Source organism: Cryptomeria japonica, chromosome 6, assembly GCF_030272615.1.
Source record: "Cryptomeria japonica chromosome 6, Sugi_1.0, whole genome shotgun sequence".
NCBI lineage: Eukaryota > Viridiplantae > Streptophyta > Pinopsida > Cupressales > Cupressaceae > Cryptomeria > Cryptomeria japonica.
Genome location: NC_081410.1, coordinates 147,768,652 through 147,784,441, shown reverse-complemented (window position 1 = coordinate 147,784,441; position 15,790 = coordinate 147,768,652). Strand labels below are relative to the sequence as shown.

The 15,790-nt window shown below is 37.7% G+C and overlaps 1 protein-coding gene across 3 annotated transcripts in view; it reads left to right on the top strand.

Moving 5' to 3' along the window:
• Positions 1 to 15,790, top strand: part of LOC131064992 (peptide chain release factor PrfB1, chloroplastic) — a 104,626-nt gene that overhangs the window by 30,334 nt on the left and 58,502 nt on the right. For all 3 annotated transcript variants that reach the window (XM_057999347.2, XM_059207247.1, XM_059207246.1), the window contains exon 4: positions 2,145 to 2,348. In XM_057999347.2, coding sequence (XP_057855330.2) covers positions 2,145 to 2,348 — 204 coding nt within the window. The remainder of the gene's footprint in view (positions 1 to 2,144; positions 2,349 to 15,790) is intronic.

Sequence of the window (15,790 nt, the reverse complement as noted above, 5' to 3'; positions counted from 1 at the left end):
TCCCTTTGGCTGCACCATCAAAGTTAATTTTTATCCAATTTGGGGCTGGTGGGGACCAAACAGTTTTCTTTTCATTTGGTAGGGGAGGATGAACCCTTGCAAGCCCATTAATGGGCTATAATTGCTATAATTATATAGTAATACATTGAAATTAATAAATGAAAGTAGCACACAAACTGTTATAAGTACTAAAATTATGATTATATATGTTAAGATTATTAAAAAATAACAAGAAATAAATTATTAAAATGAGATTTATAATAAATGTAAATAAAACGATTGCAAACAAAATGACTGTAAATAAAAGAAATTTGTTTTTGGGCTAGTGTAATGAAGTCATAATGAAAATATAATAATAGGAATAAAAAGAACAACCCCAAACAAAGTTGTGATATAGATTGCAATAGAAAGAAGGCATAAGAAAAAATTGTAAATATGACAAAATGAAATTTCAAAATAATAATAAAATTAAGAGCATATATTAAATTGTATAAATATTTATCAATATAATAAAATTTGAGATATAAATACTAGATATAAAGAGTCGAAATAATTGCAGGATTATAAGAGATAATGTATTAAATCAATAATAGATATTATAGCCCTAGAAGTATTGAAGGTTATGAATTATAATAATAAATTCAGAAAAAAAGATGATATAGAGTCAGATATAAATATTAGGAAGGTGAACGAAGCTATGAAAATAGTTAATAATAGAAACAAGAAAAACAGAGGAAAAATTATGAAAAAGGCATAAATGATAAACTACATAACAAAAGAATAAGGACGATAAAAAGGCACAAGTAACAAAATAATACTTTTTGTTATATGCTGCCAGTAATTACTGATTCTCTAATTTTTCAAGCTGTGGGTTTGCCTCTTCAAGCACCATGGTAAAGCATATCTCTTTTAACAAGAGACAATGCAACATGAGGAATCGCTGTACGGAGGCTTGGGAAAGTAATCAGGAAGGTCAAATTTGGCAAGAAGAAATTAGAACGTAAGAGGGATGAAATTGAGTAGCATAACAACCTTTTGAAGGGGACAGTGACTTGGACCTTGAGGAGATGAATTGACCTTACATGGAAGATGATAGTATTATTAGAGGGTAGAATATTGTTTTTAACTAATGTTTATCATTGATCAATGAAACAACAAAGGATCATGCTACTGGCACCAATAAATACCTGTGTGGAAAATTGGAACTTCATTAGGAATTACCTTAAAGGTGCAGGATACAACTAATAGCTTTTTAGGAACACGAAGTAAAGATGTTGTCTTTGGGATAAAAGATTTGGTCTTGCAAGTAGTTCACAAGGACATGGTTAAAGTGTCTTAATCTCCTGCATCAAATACCAGCCCCATTCAGGATGACCCGTTCTCTAGAGGAAAGAATTTGAATTCTCATCCCCTCAAAATAATTTTGGGGGTCTTGGTGGGATCACTGACTCTGGAAGGTTAGAGGTTTTGCTTTGGATAGTAACAACAGTGAAAGAATTATAGATGAGCTGGATTTCTGTGAGAATGATTGCATATAAGATGAGAACCCCTTAGGAGGACTTCAATTCTTTGGAAGGCCAGTTTAGAGACATCATGGAGGACAAATAGCTGTGATAAATGATGATAAGATTTGGGTGACTTCACAAGAGAAAGAAATTAAGATTCAGACCTTTGAGCGGAACATGGGCTAGAAATCTAAGATTCAGACTATTTAGAAATTTAAGTGATGCAACCGAGAGTATTAATAAAAAGGATCTACTGCTTATCAACTGCATGGCTCTTGCAGTTTGCCGGATCCCTACCTGATGCAAATGGACAGCGACAATGCTGAGAGTCCTGGTAGTGTTCTGAATGTATAGATTTGGAAATCCTCCAGTTTCAGGACTGGATTGAATGTTTTACTGATGTGACTCATTTTTTATAATCAATATCATGTCCTATCTGAAAAAGTTGTTAATAAATTATTACAGTGTCATACTGACTCATTGTTTGGAGTTCTTTTATGAGAACATAGTTTTTTGTGACTTGTTCTCTTGCTTGTGTTGGGAAGCTTATTGTTTTCTTTAAAGTGATATAGATCAGCTGCAATAATTGCTATATTTTCTCGAATGTGAATTTGGTTTTGCATATTCCATTTTATGCAGGTTGAAGATCTGAAGACAATAATACAGCTAACAGAGGAAATGCAGACAGTAGATTATGGACTCCTCGATGAAGCTTCTGAAATTGTTCAGGACTTGAATAACTCACTGGACCGTTATGAGTTAACAAAGCTACTTTCAGGACCATATGACAAAGAGAGTGCTTGTCTAACAATAAGTGCTGGAGTTGGGGGCACAGATGCTCAGGTAATATTTCATTCTTGTAAAGGACTTACTGCACCCGCTAATAATTTCTCTTTACTTGATTCTGAAAAATTTGATGAACAAATTTACAGTGAATAGAATTGGAGTAATAGTTTAACCTGTAGTTGAAAACCTCGTACTTGAAAATTATTTAGTAGACCCAAAAACTTTAAAAACTTGGCAAATTTATCAAACTTTTGAAAATACATAAATTTTTATAAATATTCTTCAAAAACACACGTACTGAATTTGTAGAACATATTACTGATTTCTATCATATATAAATCGAAGTTAGAGTTCAATACACATCATAGACCAAAAAATGAGTTCAACCTCTGAACACATATAATCTTCAAGTTTCAATATTAGTAAACATTTTAATTCATAAATTTCTTCTATGAACAAGAAGTATCACATGATGGAAGAGTTTCTTGTGATGGTGCTGAGCAGATGTGGGAGAGGCAGCTGCAGGGGAAGCCGAAGCATAGTAGGTTGTAGGCAAGAGCATGCAAGTAGAGGCGCCCACAGGAAAGGTTTTTCTTCTACAATTCATAGCCAGAGTGAGGCTAAAGATGATGAAGGGGACAATGTTAATGTGGATGTAGATGTTGCTAGTTTTTTTCATTTTTTGGAGGATGACGACATTCCTCTCATGAAGCTGTGGTTGGAGGCACAATAGAACACCCTTCAAAGGCTTGATTTGTCAGATTTAGATGGTGAAGAGGAGTCTCTCTTGGATCTGTGGTAGGATGTGTAGTCAAGGGTTTCTCAGGCATGTGAGACCCCTAGTATGCCCATATTAGTTGGGTCTAGGTTGTATGATTTAGGGCTTTCCCTAAAGAGGGATTTTTTGCTTTCCTCACCCAAATATCCTATGGTGATGGGTGAGAATGCTAAGCCTGTTGCTGTTTCGATCCCTATTGTTGCTCCTAGTTGCACTTTTAGGGTTTTTGAGTTTACCACCTAGAATTTTATGAGCTCGCGAAGTGATTGCATTGGAGTTGTTGGTATTCCCCAGGTTGTTGTTCTTGTTGCTGGTCAGAATGAGGAGGGTTTTGTGTCCTCTCTTTGGAAGTCTCTCTCTCTGTCGTTCAAGCCAGATTTGATATTGACTTCAGCTGTGTTGGAGCCTCTCATTTTGTGTGTGGAGTTTCCTCTTGCTGGGTCTTCTGAGGTTGATGCTCTTGTCTTGACCTCTGGTGTGCTTGCGTGTGATGTCCCCTATAAAGACTTCCTTCCTTTGCAGATTAATGAAATGATGAACTGATGATATTTGTTCCAAAATAACCCCATTATGAAACCTGATATATTCTAGACATATAAAGTCTGAAAATAAATATATATATTGTATGCACAATGACTATATATAAACAATGTCTTTGGTCTATCCTCCAATATGTCACTGGTTCTGGAATATACACCTGGTTACATGCAAAATATGCCCAGTTCAGAATGATTGTATGCAAGATGTGGTCTTGATCTGCCCTTCATGATATTGCTGTATCTGAAATGTAACTCTGGATTTCTGCACTCCTTTGGATAAGATCTGAGTTCTGGTTCTATATGTTTGCACCCGAATTCTGGTTGGTAATTTCCTTTCTCTAGTATAGATTTTGAAAGCATCCAAGATTATTATCCGCTACCTCCTTCGCAAATGGATTTCAGACGTGTTTAATACAACTTCATGCCTCCTTCCAAAAGATGTGGGAACTCTTCATTCTAAAGGTTGAGCGTTCTCAACATGCCTTTTCTTCAAGACGGTTGGTATAAACTGTTGTTTGTAATGGCATTGGCTTATTGCTTAATCATGATTATGTTCCACGATCTTTACCACGATCACATCTTTTCACACAAACCTTTTGTTATTAAGAAATCGGTTTGTTATCATAACTGATATTATAATTAGTGTTTACTGAATCCATATTATTGGCAAAGACATATGCCTTGATCGTACGATGTGTGTCCCATTAGATAACGTCTCGGTTCCCAGCTTAATGATCTATAGAATTATCTTTACCGATACCTTGTTGACTGTGAATACAAATCAGATAAGCTGTGTAATTTTGTCTCTTTAGAGACTTCACAAAATTGGGCTCCTCGTTGATAGTATGGGGATATCACATTGAGTCTCCTTATCCTAGGTCTTCTTTACAAATTTGAGATGTTGAGGGTGATACCTCTATTGAGGTGCCTCAAGCTCCTTATTCTATTTCTCTAAGTATTCTTGATGTATGGGTAGACAAAGCTTCTGTCAATTTGCATTTTGCACTTTTGTGAGATTCTTCGAATATAGACCAAACATTGACATTATGTGTAGTTGGGCATTTGAGTGTTGGATGGCTCCAGGTCTTTGTATTGTGGCCTTGATGAACGATTATCTTCTATTCTCCTTTCATTCCATGGAGGATCACACTTGCATTAGTCAGGGAGGTCCTTGGTTTCTTGGTAAGGCATTTCTTCATTTAAAATGTTGTTCAGCTGATTTCGATGCTGCCAAGGTTAATGTTGTGTGTTGCACACGCTCCTTGTCACCGACAGGGTCCCCCTTCCTGTTTTTGAGCCTTTCGTCTTTGCCCTGTTGAGTTTCTTTGCAGAGTGTCTCGCGTCCTTTCGAGCGAGTCTGCACCTGGTCCGTAGAGTGATGGTATCGAAGAAAGGAGCCGATGAATCTACCCGGCTAGTCTAACCCTCGAGCACGAATGCCAAGAGTTTGTCCGAAATTTTGAAGATCGCCTTGGATAGACGTGAGGTGGTAGAAATTAGCAAAGCCTGCCAAGCAAGGGCAGTGCGTCTAAAGGTCGCACGAGGACCAAAGTCGTTGTGTTTTTCACACAAGGGCTATGAAGTAGATTGCGTAAGGTTTGTCTCTGCGATGTTCGTGGGATTGGAGTAAAGGATGATTTTCGCCTGCTGGACATGGAGCGAATTTTCGGGCTAAAATGCCAAAGCTGCGAAGCTTGTCCGAATGCCTTGAAATTCTGAAGCCTTCGAAATCCAAGTTTGTAGACCTGACGAAAACTGGTCTGGAGTCTGAAATTTTGCTTAGATTCCCAAAATCGCCTTATGGACCGAATTTCGGACCCAAAGGCCAAGGGTTGAAATTTCACTAAGCTAAAAGTTGCCAAAATTGCCTAGGGGGCCGAATTTCGGACCCTGGGGCAAAAATTTCAAAATTTGATGTTTCCCATTTGGTCCCAAAAAAAATGTAAAATGCTTTTAAAAATTGCAAAAGGTAGCTCTAGGTCCGAAAATCACTAAAAAATGCCCAAATTCGGACCCTGTGGCGAAAGCTGGAGAATGTAAAAACGTGAAATATTCCCAAAAGACCCTCAAGGTCCGAAAAACGCCCTGAAGCCCCAAATTCGGACTTTAGCTCCGAAATTTAAAAATGGTAAATCACAAAAGAGGCGTTGAAGCTCGAAAATGTGTAAAAGGACCCTCTAGGTCCGAAACTCGCCATGAGCCTCCATTCTCGGACCCTGGGGGGGTAAATGAAAGTGTATTGAATTTGTAAAAAGAGCGTTTAGGCCCGAAGTCCCTTTTAAAATTCGCCAAAAGTGTTTTGAGGTTCGAAGTCACTTAAAATACCCAAACTCGGACCTTGGGATAAAAATGTAAAACACAAAGTATTTCAAAAAGACCCTAAGCTCCGAAATCACTTGAAGTCCTCATTTTCGGACCCTGGGGCGATTTTGGAAAATGTGAAAAGCGTCGAAAGTTGCAACAAAGGTGTAAAGGTCCGAAGTTCGCTAAAAAGCCCCAAATTCGGACCTTTGCTCCGAAATTCCAAAGAGCCTCGACTTTACACAATGCGTCTTAAGCTCCGAAACTCACATTTAATCCTCAAAATCGGACCCTGGAGCCGAAAGTGAAAGGCGGCGAAATAAGCAAAATCATTCCCTAGGTCCGAAATTTCGATGAATGCAAAATGCTTAAAGCTCCGAAGTTTGTCTCAAAATCACGAAATATACTTCAAACGCCCAAAGGTCCAGCAGGTGAAAATCGCAAACTTTCCAAATCGCAAAAGAGGTGTTAAAACTCCGAAGTTTTCTCCAAGGCGTTGAGCTCCGAAATTCGCCAGAAATCGCCAAAATCGCGAAGGAGGCCATGACCCCAAGGTTTTGCGGAGCTTGCAGATAGCGTTAAATTGCCTGAGGTAGGTCCGAAGTTTTCTTGCAAATAGTGTGATTCCTCCAAAAAACTTCAGTTCGCCAAAACCCAAGTGCTCCGAAATTCACCAGAAGCCTGAAAATCGTGAAATGTGAAACGTGAAATTTGCAAAGAAGAAAACGTTATTGATCCGAAGTTTACCCTTGGGATTGAATAGAAGGCAAAATTTAAATTTCGAAGGGCCTCCAAATTCGTCAAAGGGTCCAAAGTTGGGAGAGAAAACGCAGTTTAAAATTTGCAAACTCTCCAAGGTCCGAAAATAAGAAGATAAAATGCCATTCAAATTCGTAAAACCCTCCCTCAACGCTGCTACATTTCGTGCAAAGAAAGATCAAGTTAGATTGGAAAGGGAGACAGAGCCAACTTCGTGTAAATCATATTCAAGAATCGTCCATTCATTTCACGCGACAAGGTCGGGCAATCTCTCGCCATCCGCTCTCATCAGGTAAGTACGCTTTGTCTCGTATGATCATCTGAAAATGCTTAAATCGAATAGACAAATGCGTGAAATTTGATCAAAATGCTTGAATTTTCGAAATCTGCATCTCTTTCGCTTATAAAACGCTATTCAAAGTAGTCAAAATTTAGAATTCACTCCTAAGGTTTAAACAGAAATCGCATTTTCAAAATTAGGAGAATTTTTCATGCTTTGTCTCTATTTGAAAACTAAACCAAAATCCAGAAGACGTTAAGTATAGATGCGCGATCAAAATCTTCATGAATACTTTGGTTTAAAATTGATCAAGCCCTTTTAGCTAAGAAATGTCGCTCCATGTCCAAATTTTGAATTAGCCTTTGAATGCTGGGGTATTTTCTATCTAACCCACCTTACTTCCTTGTGTATCGCCTCGTAATCCGCATCCACCTGTGCAGGATAAATGCCTAAATCGGCGGTAGAATCATCAAAGACGCTTGCTGCAGCCGAGACATCGCGAGCATCCAAATCAGATATCCTGCACAAGGTTGAAAGGATGAAGTACCAATATTAGAGAGGAGGATTGAGGGAGTCGAAAGTTCAGAGCGTCTGGGACAATATCAGTGATACCGAGCTTGGCCATATTGACATTCAAGACTTCAAGAATCGGGTCTTCTCACCTAACGCATATGGCAAGCCTAGGCAGATGGTGGAAAGTGGCATCGCCCAAGCGGCGGGATTTCCTCTAGTGGTACAAAACTATGAATTAGTCGTGGAGGCTGCCCGACATTATGAGCCAAATTCCAGATTAGTGCTCCTCGAGAATATGACTATCGCCAACTTCTCTCTTGAGGCCATTGGTGATGCATTTAACATTCCCTTCATGAACAATCCCACGGCTACAACCATAGATGAAGCACAGGGGGCCTATGATATGAATTTGGCCCGATGCAAAGCACTGATCAACGAAGAATGGTACAAAGAGACGAGGCTGTCGAGCGCCAGAATTGGGAAGAAGACCCCAAGGAGTGATTTTCATAATGAACATGGGGATATGGTCACATTACTCAGCCGAGTCATGGGACTTCCTAAATCCAACTTCTTTGAAGAGTGGATGTTCTATTTCACAGAGCAAGTCTTCGCTGGGAAGTCTAAATTTGACTGGGCCCAGATCATAAGCGATAACATCCACACTCAGTTGATAGAGCTTGAAACGAAGAAATACTTCACTATGACCTCTTACTTGGTCTGTATGTTCGCGAAGAGCGTGCCGCAGGTCGAGATCTTTGGCAGGAGTATTTGCATGATGAAAATGAATTTCTAAAAAAGGAATGTGAAGCTGGAAAGGAAAAAGTGCTTTCCTAAAAGTACTTATCCTTTTTTCTTAAACTTTAAAAGTGCTTTTCCTTTTTTAAATTTTGAAAAGTGCATTTTTGGCACCAAAAGGTGACATTTGACTTTTAGTCAACAAAATGTAAAACTTTATTGATGCACCTTTTTGGATTATTTCCAATTGTTGTAATTACCTTTTTTGGTAGTTATTGCTCCTTTGGGGGGTGGTTGTTGATATTTGCATCCCATTTATGGGTATGGGCAGCAATGTTTTTGGATGAATCTGGGCCACTTGTTTAGATTAGATCTGGGCCATTCATCCTTTTTGAGAGCCTATTTAAAGGGGACTGGTTTCCCTTATTTTGTAAGAAGTTCTTGGATTGTTGCGAAAGCTCTAGAGAAATTTACAGGAATTAATGCAAAGATTAAAACTGTTTCAAGTTTCCTTGTGAGTGCATGGTCTCCTTCTTCACTTAATTTAGAAATCTTTCAGTTATGTTTATTTCTTTTGCATAGCATTTTCAAGCAAGCATCTGATAGAATCCTTGCAGTCCACACCATTAGGGAACGGCTGATTGCCTTTCTTTCTGCATGGTTAATCTGGACCTTTCATGCTTAGTTCGGTTATCAAACACATACTATGAAGGTAGAAGTTCTAATGTTATACTTGATAACATGAAAATCCTGTTTTTCCTTTGAAGATTGCACTGGATTTATGCAAACATTGTGCTTAAGCAGCTGGTGATGTTTAATCTAGTTTCTTGGAGGTGTCTGTCTGCTTGACTGAATTTGCTATCTTAGTTAGAATTTACATTTCATGTCTCTCTCTCTTTCACTATCCTTCCCTCCTTTTTTCCCTTTTTTTTATTCAGAAAATCTGTAGTCCCATCAAAACAGTATCAAATTAACCGAAATCATTTGATAAAAAGATTATATAAGTTCCAGGGAACTTATCTATAAATTACTCATTCAATGTAAGTCCCCCTTGTGTTTCCAGCAAAACACATCAAGCCACTGAAAAATCCCGCAGTCTAGACCTGACAAAAGAAACCTTGAGGTTGTCTCCTTTGATCAAACTTAGAAAACAGCATTAGAGACTTCCTTATCTCAAGGGAGGATAGGATACTCAGTTGGTCATTCTATTCTGCGTTGGCTGTATGGAGTCTGCAGCAATGCGATTTCAGACGCATCAACAGTTAACATGCTTCATATTTGGGTTTCTCCATAACTCTCTTTGGAATTTTGGGATGAAAGTATCATTCATAGAATAGCTGATATTATTGGTCAATTTATTACCTTTGACAATGTCGCTAAATCTAGATCCAATTTTCTTTTTTGCTAGATTTTGTCTTCGTTGAATCTATTTTATAGCTGCCCAAAAGTGTGAATTTCTGCTCCATGCTTGGGGTTTGGGAGCAGGAACTTCATTATGAGACCTCTTGGCTGTACCACCTTCACAGTGTTGGGCACTTCTTCATGATTTGTCAAGGTAGTCATGATATTGTACATTCCAATGAGGTCAAATCGGATATGGGGTGTCCTCAACCTCATTTTAAAGGGATGGCGTTGGATACTGCAATGTGTGACCACTTTGATAAGGTTCTAGATTTCTCATTTAAGGAACAAGTGGTTTTTTAAGGGCCCTTCTTCAGAGATCCACAATGATGAGGGCAAAGGATCCTCATGCAAGGTTAAAAGGAAACTTGATGTAGTGCTCTGGAATCCTTTGACTGAGTTTTATCATACAAAGAATGGAAGGACTTTCCACTCCTGTCCTGCCCCTCTTCTAAGGCCTTTGCTGAAGTTTGGTTTTTAAACTGCCTTGACTGTATTGGCTTTGTTAATGGTTTTGGGTTCTTTCCAAAACCAGCTTCCAGTTCTATGCTCTGGTCAAAAGCATTTTCTGGTATTTGCTTTCCCATTGGTCTTTGTTGGTTCCTGTCTCTCTTCTTGTGAAACATGTTTCATTTGCCTCTTTGGTTGATGTGTATTTGGGTTTGGTCCCTTACCCTCATATTCTGGTTCATAGCTTCAGCCAGTACAAGTATCACTTAATGAAGGTAATATCAAATCAATGCAAATTGTCCAAGCAATGTTTTCCCACACATACTGCCATCATGATGAAAGGCCACTCCAGCCTCTTGTACAATAGCATAAGCTTGAATGATTTTAAGGAAATGGTTAAAAAGAGACAAACTAAATGTGTAAGGGGGTTGATCATGGTCCACTAATTTATCTAGGCCTTCCTAATCAAGTACATTATTACTTTCCATCATAGTTGCACGGAGACCCGTCTCCGACCCCCTGGGACATGTCTCGGAGACCGAGACGTCTTCGAGACGCGTCCCAGTATCGGGGACCTTGCCTCACATGTCTCCAATTGCAGGAGACTTTCAACTGTGGTCTCCGGAAGACTCGCTGTCTCCCATGCAAAAGGCGCTGACTCCCACACAAATAAAACAAAAATCCCTAAAAATTAAAAGTTAAATGCATTGGAAAGCTGGAAAACAAACACACCACATAAGAGAAAACATAAGCTAACGCAAGGTAGGAGTCAACATGAGCTAACAAGACGACAAGTATTTGACATTCAACTATTTTCAATTCGATGCAAAACTCAAAATATATTATATTTTCTATATTCTTGTTGTTCTTTTAATTGCTTTATATAGACTTTTGCGGTATGCACAATGGGGATGAATTCTCTTAGATCCTTGAGAGTCGGGAATTTTCCTATGATATGCGTTTTCTTTCTTCATTCTTGTGAGTATATCTATATTCATATTCTTATATATCTAATCTATATTCACATTATCATATATGATATATATAATCACATATAATAGCAAAAGGATTTGCAGTGTTGAAATATTCAACTTGTTGGTTTGGGCTGTTGCATTCAATTTCCTTATACACTGTCTATATTCATAATTAGTTTTACAAATATACACCTGTTTTCAGATTTTATATAAATTATAAAAAAATGGCGTCTCCAAGTACCTCGCCTCTTATTTTGAAAAATAGCTGTACCAGTCTCCAGAGTCTCCAAGCACCCCTGTCTCGGTGCAACCTTGCTTTCCATAGATGAGAAATTAGAAAGATCAATCCCTTTATTAGCTGTTAGATATGCCACTTTAGTTTGCTCTCTATAACAATGTGTGAAGAAATCAACTCAAACCATCTAGACTAGCTCATGGCCTTTCCAAAATAGATTGTAGTTCCAAATTTGGGTAATCAGCATTTTTACAAACATTCATAACAATCAAGGAATCCCTTTCTATATTTAGTTAGGTTACAATTCCTTTGAGAATAAACCACAATTAGACTAGCTAAGATCACTTCCCATTCTACTTCATTGTTGGTTTTACAACCCTATATCCTCAATCCAACTTTGATGAAAGATCTTGTTGAACCACAAAGCACATTTCTAGTTCAGATTGGGCCAAGATATCCACATAATGCTCCAACAAAGTTCAATTTCCAATCTTGTTTAGGTGGCTTATGTATACAAGGTCTATCTATATTCTTAGGATCCATAAACCCATTGATAGGAATGTTAGCATGGAATTGTCAATAACATAGTTTTATTAGGGTCAGCTAGTAGGAATCATTTAAAAAAATAAAAATGAAGTGGACACAAGGTCAATAGATCAAGCCATTAGTTAGCTTTATCAAAATAATTGATAGCAAATATAACAAGATGATCTATATTTTAAACTAGATGTCCTTACCTTGGGAGTGTAGTAAGTTCTTAGTGACGTCCTTGATAAATTTCTTTAGAAGTTGGATACACAATATGATGCTATTGTTTTCAATATTATCTCATCAATTGGACTGGAGTGATACTATCCAAAACTTTCCCAATGAAATTTCTCATGTTTCGTTTAATTCATTTCTCAATGCATTGTGATGTCTTAGTGGCTTTGTTGGACCAAGTTGATATAATTGGTGGTTTTGTGATGGAAAAGAGGGGTGGATGACCTTTATTCAAGGACTTGTGATTCATTACAATTTCTTAGCAAAAATCTCTTAGTCACAATGGAGAACACTCACAATCATAGTGAAAAACTAAAATAAAATCACAATATCCATAGTCACGAATTGTGGAGTTTGGAAATCCTCACAGTCGCATTGAAAAACTAAAATATAATCACAAAATTCATAGTTGTGCATTGCGGAGTTTGGAAACCCTCACAACCACAGTGAAAAACTAAAATAAAATCATGAGATCTGGAGTCATTGTCATGTCCCCTCTTTTCCAATAATTAATTATATTATTAATAAAAAAATAAGTGTTTTTCAACACTAACCCTATATAATAAGTAATATAATAAATAGAAATAAATTTCAAATTTCAAATTTATGTCCCAAAATACAGGTATAAATTGAAGATCATGGATCCATTTTTATCATCATGGAATTTCGTTATCTGAATTGAGTTTGAGTTCACAACAGAAGTTTGCATCGATGATGGAATCCCTTGTTTGTGAACTTGTGACTTAGGAGGATGAAATCCTTCTTAGCTCACGTATTCACCTATTCAAGAGGTCAGGATGAAACCCTTGACCTCTTTATGGGCAATTCTGGACAGGAATTGCAAGTGGGTCTAATTTGAGATTTGCATCCAATTTTCAGGGCTTTGTGGGTGCTGGAATTGATTTCTACAGTTCGCCATCATTCAAATCTCAGGGATGCCTAGATCCCCTCACCACCTGGAAGAATAGATTCTTGCATCATTATTATTAATTGCAGGTGTGTCGCCAGTCATTGTGAGCTACCCTAAGTGAGTAGAGGGTTCTTTGATGAGTGGTGACTATCAAGTTGCCAAACTGATCCCCAGGACAGCGCATTAGATTTATAAAGAGATCTACAGCAAAACACTTTAATCTGAGCAAATATATTTGCTGGGAAAATTCTGGATTGTCATCCACTTAAACACTACTGGAGGCTGTTACCAATGATAATGTTTTAGTGCTAGTGTTTTATATTGGAAGAGGGATATTACAGATTGAGCTGGGTGCTCATCTGTGGAAGGCTACAGACATCAGATATCATTCAACACAGACTTCTAAAACTGCAGTAACCCGTTTAACCTCTGAGGAAACAAGAATTTGTGACTACCTGCGAAGGAAGGAGCCATTCACATCGCATATTGTCCAGATCTGCTGAAGCCACTGATTAACATTATAATCTTTGTATTATCTTGGCACACAGCCCTAAACCTGGGTTGTTTTGGTGTAAGAAATCAGATCTCTGTGAGATAAAATAAAATTGGATTATTTATGACTGCTGTAGCTGTCATTGTGTATTTTCCCAGTTTGTCTCATTGTAATCAGAATCAGCATCGGTTATGACTAATCATATGAATTGAGAGTATTATATTTTAACTTTTTTGTTTAAGTGTTTGTAGCTGTGAAATGTTGAATTATTGTGATCTAGTGGCAACCAGAAAATAAATAAATCATTAAATATAGCAGGAACCTTACAGTCATGCATCATGTCAAATATTTTATGGCATCATTAGGCGAGTTTTTGGCAAATAACATAAATTTTTCCAAGATTCTGCAATTTTTTGTGCATGAATTGCCAGAAGTTTTGAAAAAAACTCGGTGCCGAGTTTTTCTATGAGTAACTAGGCTTGAGTTTGACTTGTGAGTACTTGCAGGGTTTTTTAAATATGGTTCAACCTTATTTCAAATCAAATAAATCATATTATTGATTCGGCAGTAAAACTTAGTGTACTTGGGTACAATTTGTTTCCGAATTGGGTTTAAGTACAAAATGCCTCTGGTATTGGGCAGGGTCCGCTATTTTTGAGGTGGATTCCATGGTAACAACTGGCTCATTATTTTGCATAAACCATGCGTCTTTGTGTAAATCTGTAAGCATATCTTCGAAAATTAAAGTCTCCTTGATAAGTTGATCTTCAAAAATTTTCCCAATTTTTACCCGGAGTACAATTTCTAATGGTAGTGCCACCTTGAATTGCTTATCATTCTCTAGCTCTATCACCATGTTTTTTGATCATTCTCACCAATGATGCTTGAAATTTCTTCTTTCAAGAAGGCTTGAAACGCCTCATTTGATTCTTCTTGTTGTTGTAAGGATGAATGCTTACCAAGGATATCTTTCTCTTGCATAGGTGAGAAATCTTTGATTGTATCCTAATCAAGGACTATTTCCTCTTGAAATGTATGGATCCCAACTCCTTGCTCCTGAGATGGTGAGGTAACAAGTGTATGATGATGACAACCCTTTATGCCTAGGTTTTCCTTCTCAATTCCTTGATAACACTTTTCACAAATATCCTTGCTTTGTTGAATTTCTGACTCCCCTCAAGCAAAATATTTGTCAAAGATGCCATCACGAAAATTGAGGTCAAAGCTGGTTGACCGAATGATGACATGAATATCGAGGCAGAAGATTGTCAACGTGTGAATTCGTGTAAAAGTGATGTGTAATGTACAGAACTGAGGTAGAAAGCTTGCACAAATCCCAATGCATGAATTTTCGGGCATAGATCCCATTGCAGGAATTTCAGAGGACTCAGACAAATCCGAGAGATACCTAGATGAGAATTCGAAAAGCCCAGAAAACCCAAAAAATATTTCTCTGAGATTGGATTTTCGGCAAACCCTAGCCGTTGGAAAATACAGAGGGTTTGTAAAAAAACCTTAGGCGGCTTGCAGGAATGAAGAATCTGCAGAGATTGAGGAAATCTGTGAAACCCTAGGCACCCAGAATCACAAGCAGATGGAGAAAAATATAGAGGTGCGAATTTATCTGCCACAACCACAAATTGCATGGGAGAAATGGCGGAAAAATTCACGATATCGGCAGAGAGGTGGTCGCGATTATTGGCGGAAAGAGGTGCAAGCAGATCCAACCCACGAACGCGCAAAAAAAGTGCAGAGGCCAGACGAAAGTCGTGCAGGTAAAAACACGGGTTGCGAAAAAAGTCACGACTTTTGACCTTCATGCAGGTAAAAAAACACGACATGAACACGCAGGAAAATGTGAACGCTTCCGTTGCGACCCACAAAAAAACGTGAATAGACAAAAAATCTAGACTGCATGGGCTCGAGGAGCCTGATAAAAACACGATTTTGAGTTGCAGGTGGCGCGAGTGCAGGAGTTGCAGAAGAGTTGACGTGGGTAAAAGAAATACCCGTGCGATACAGAAACCCTTCAAACATAGAAATCTTACGTGAAAAAATTCACGAATTATAGATTTAAAAATTTCGCCCAAGATTCTTTTTGCTCTAATACCATATTACGCAAGTAATTGGTAAAATAATGAATGAATTAAATGAATGATCAAACGATCATTTATAAGATTACAAGATCAATGTTTCCATTATGAAACAATCAATAACTGAAGCAAAATTAGAAACATCTAATATTTACAATAGAATACAATATTGACCATTAAATAAACAACTTAAGATATTATTCTAATAGCCACCATCTTGCTGATTTGAACATCGTTCATCGTTTCCTCAACTTTCTTGGGTGCAAGGTATGCAAA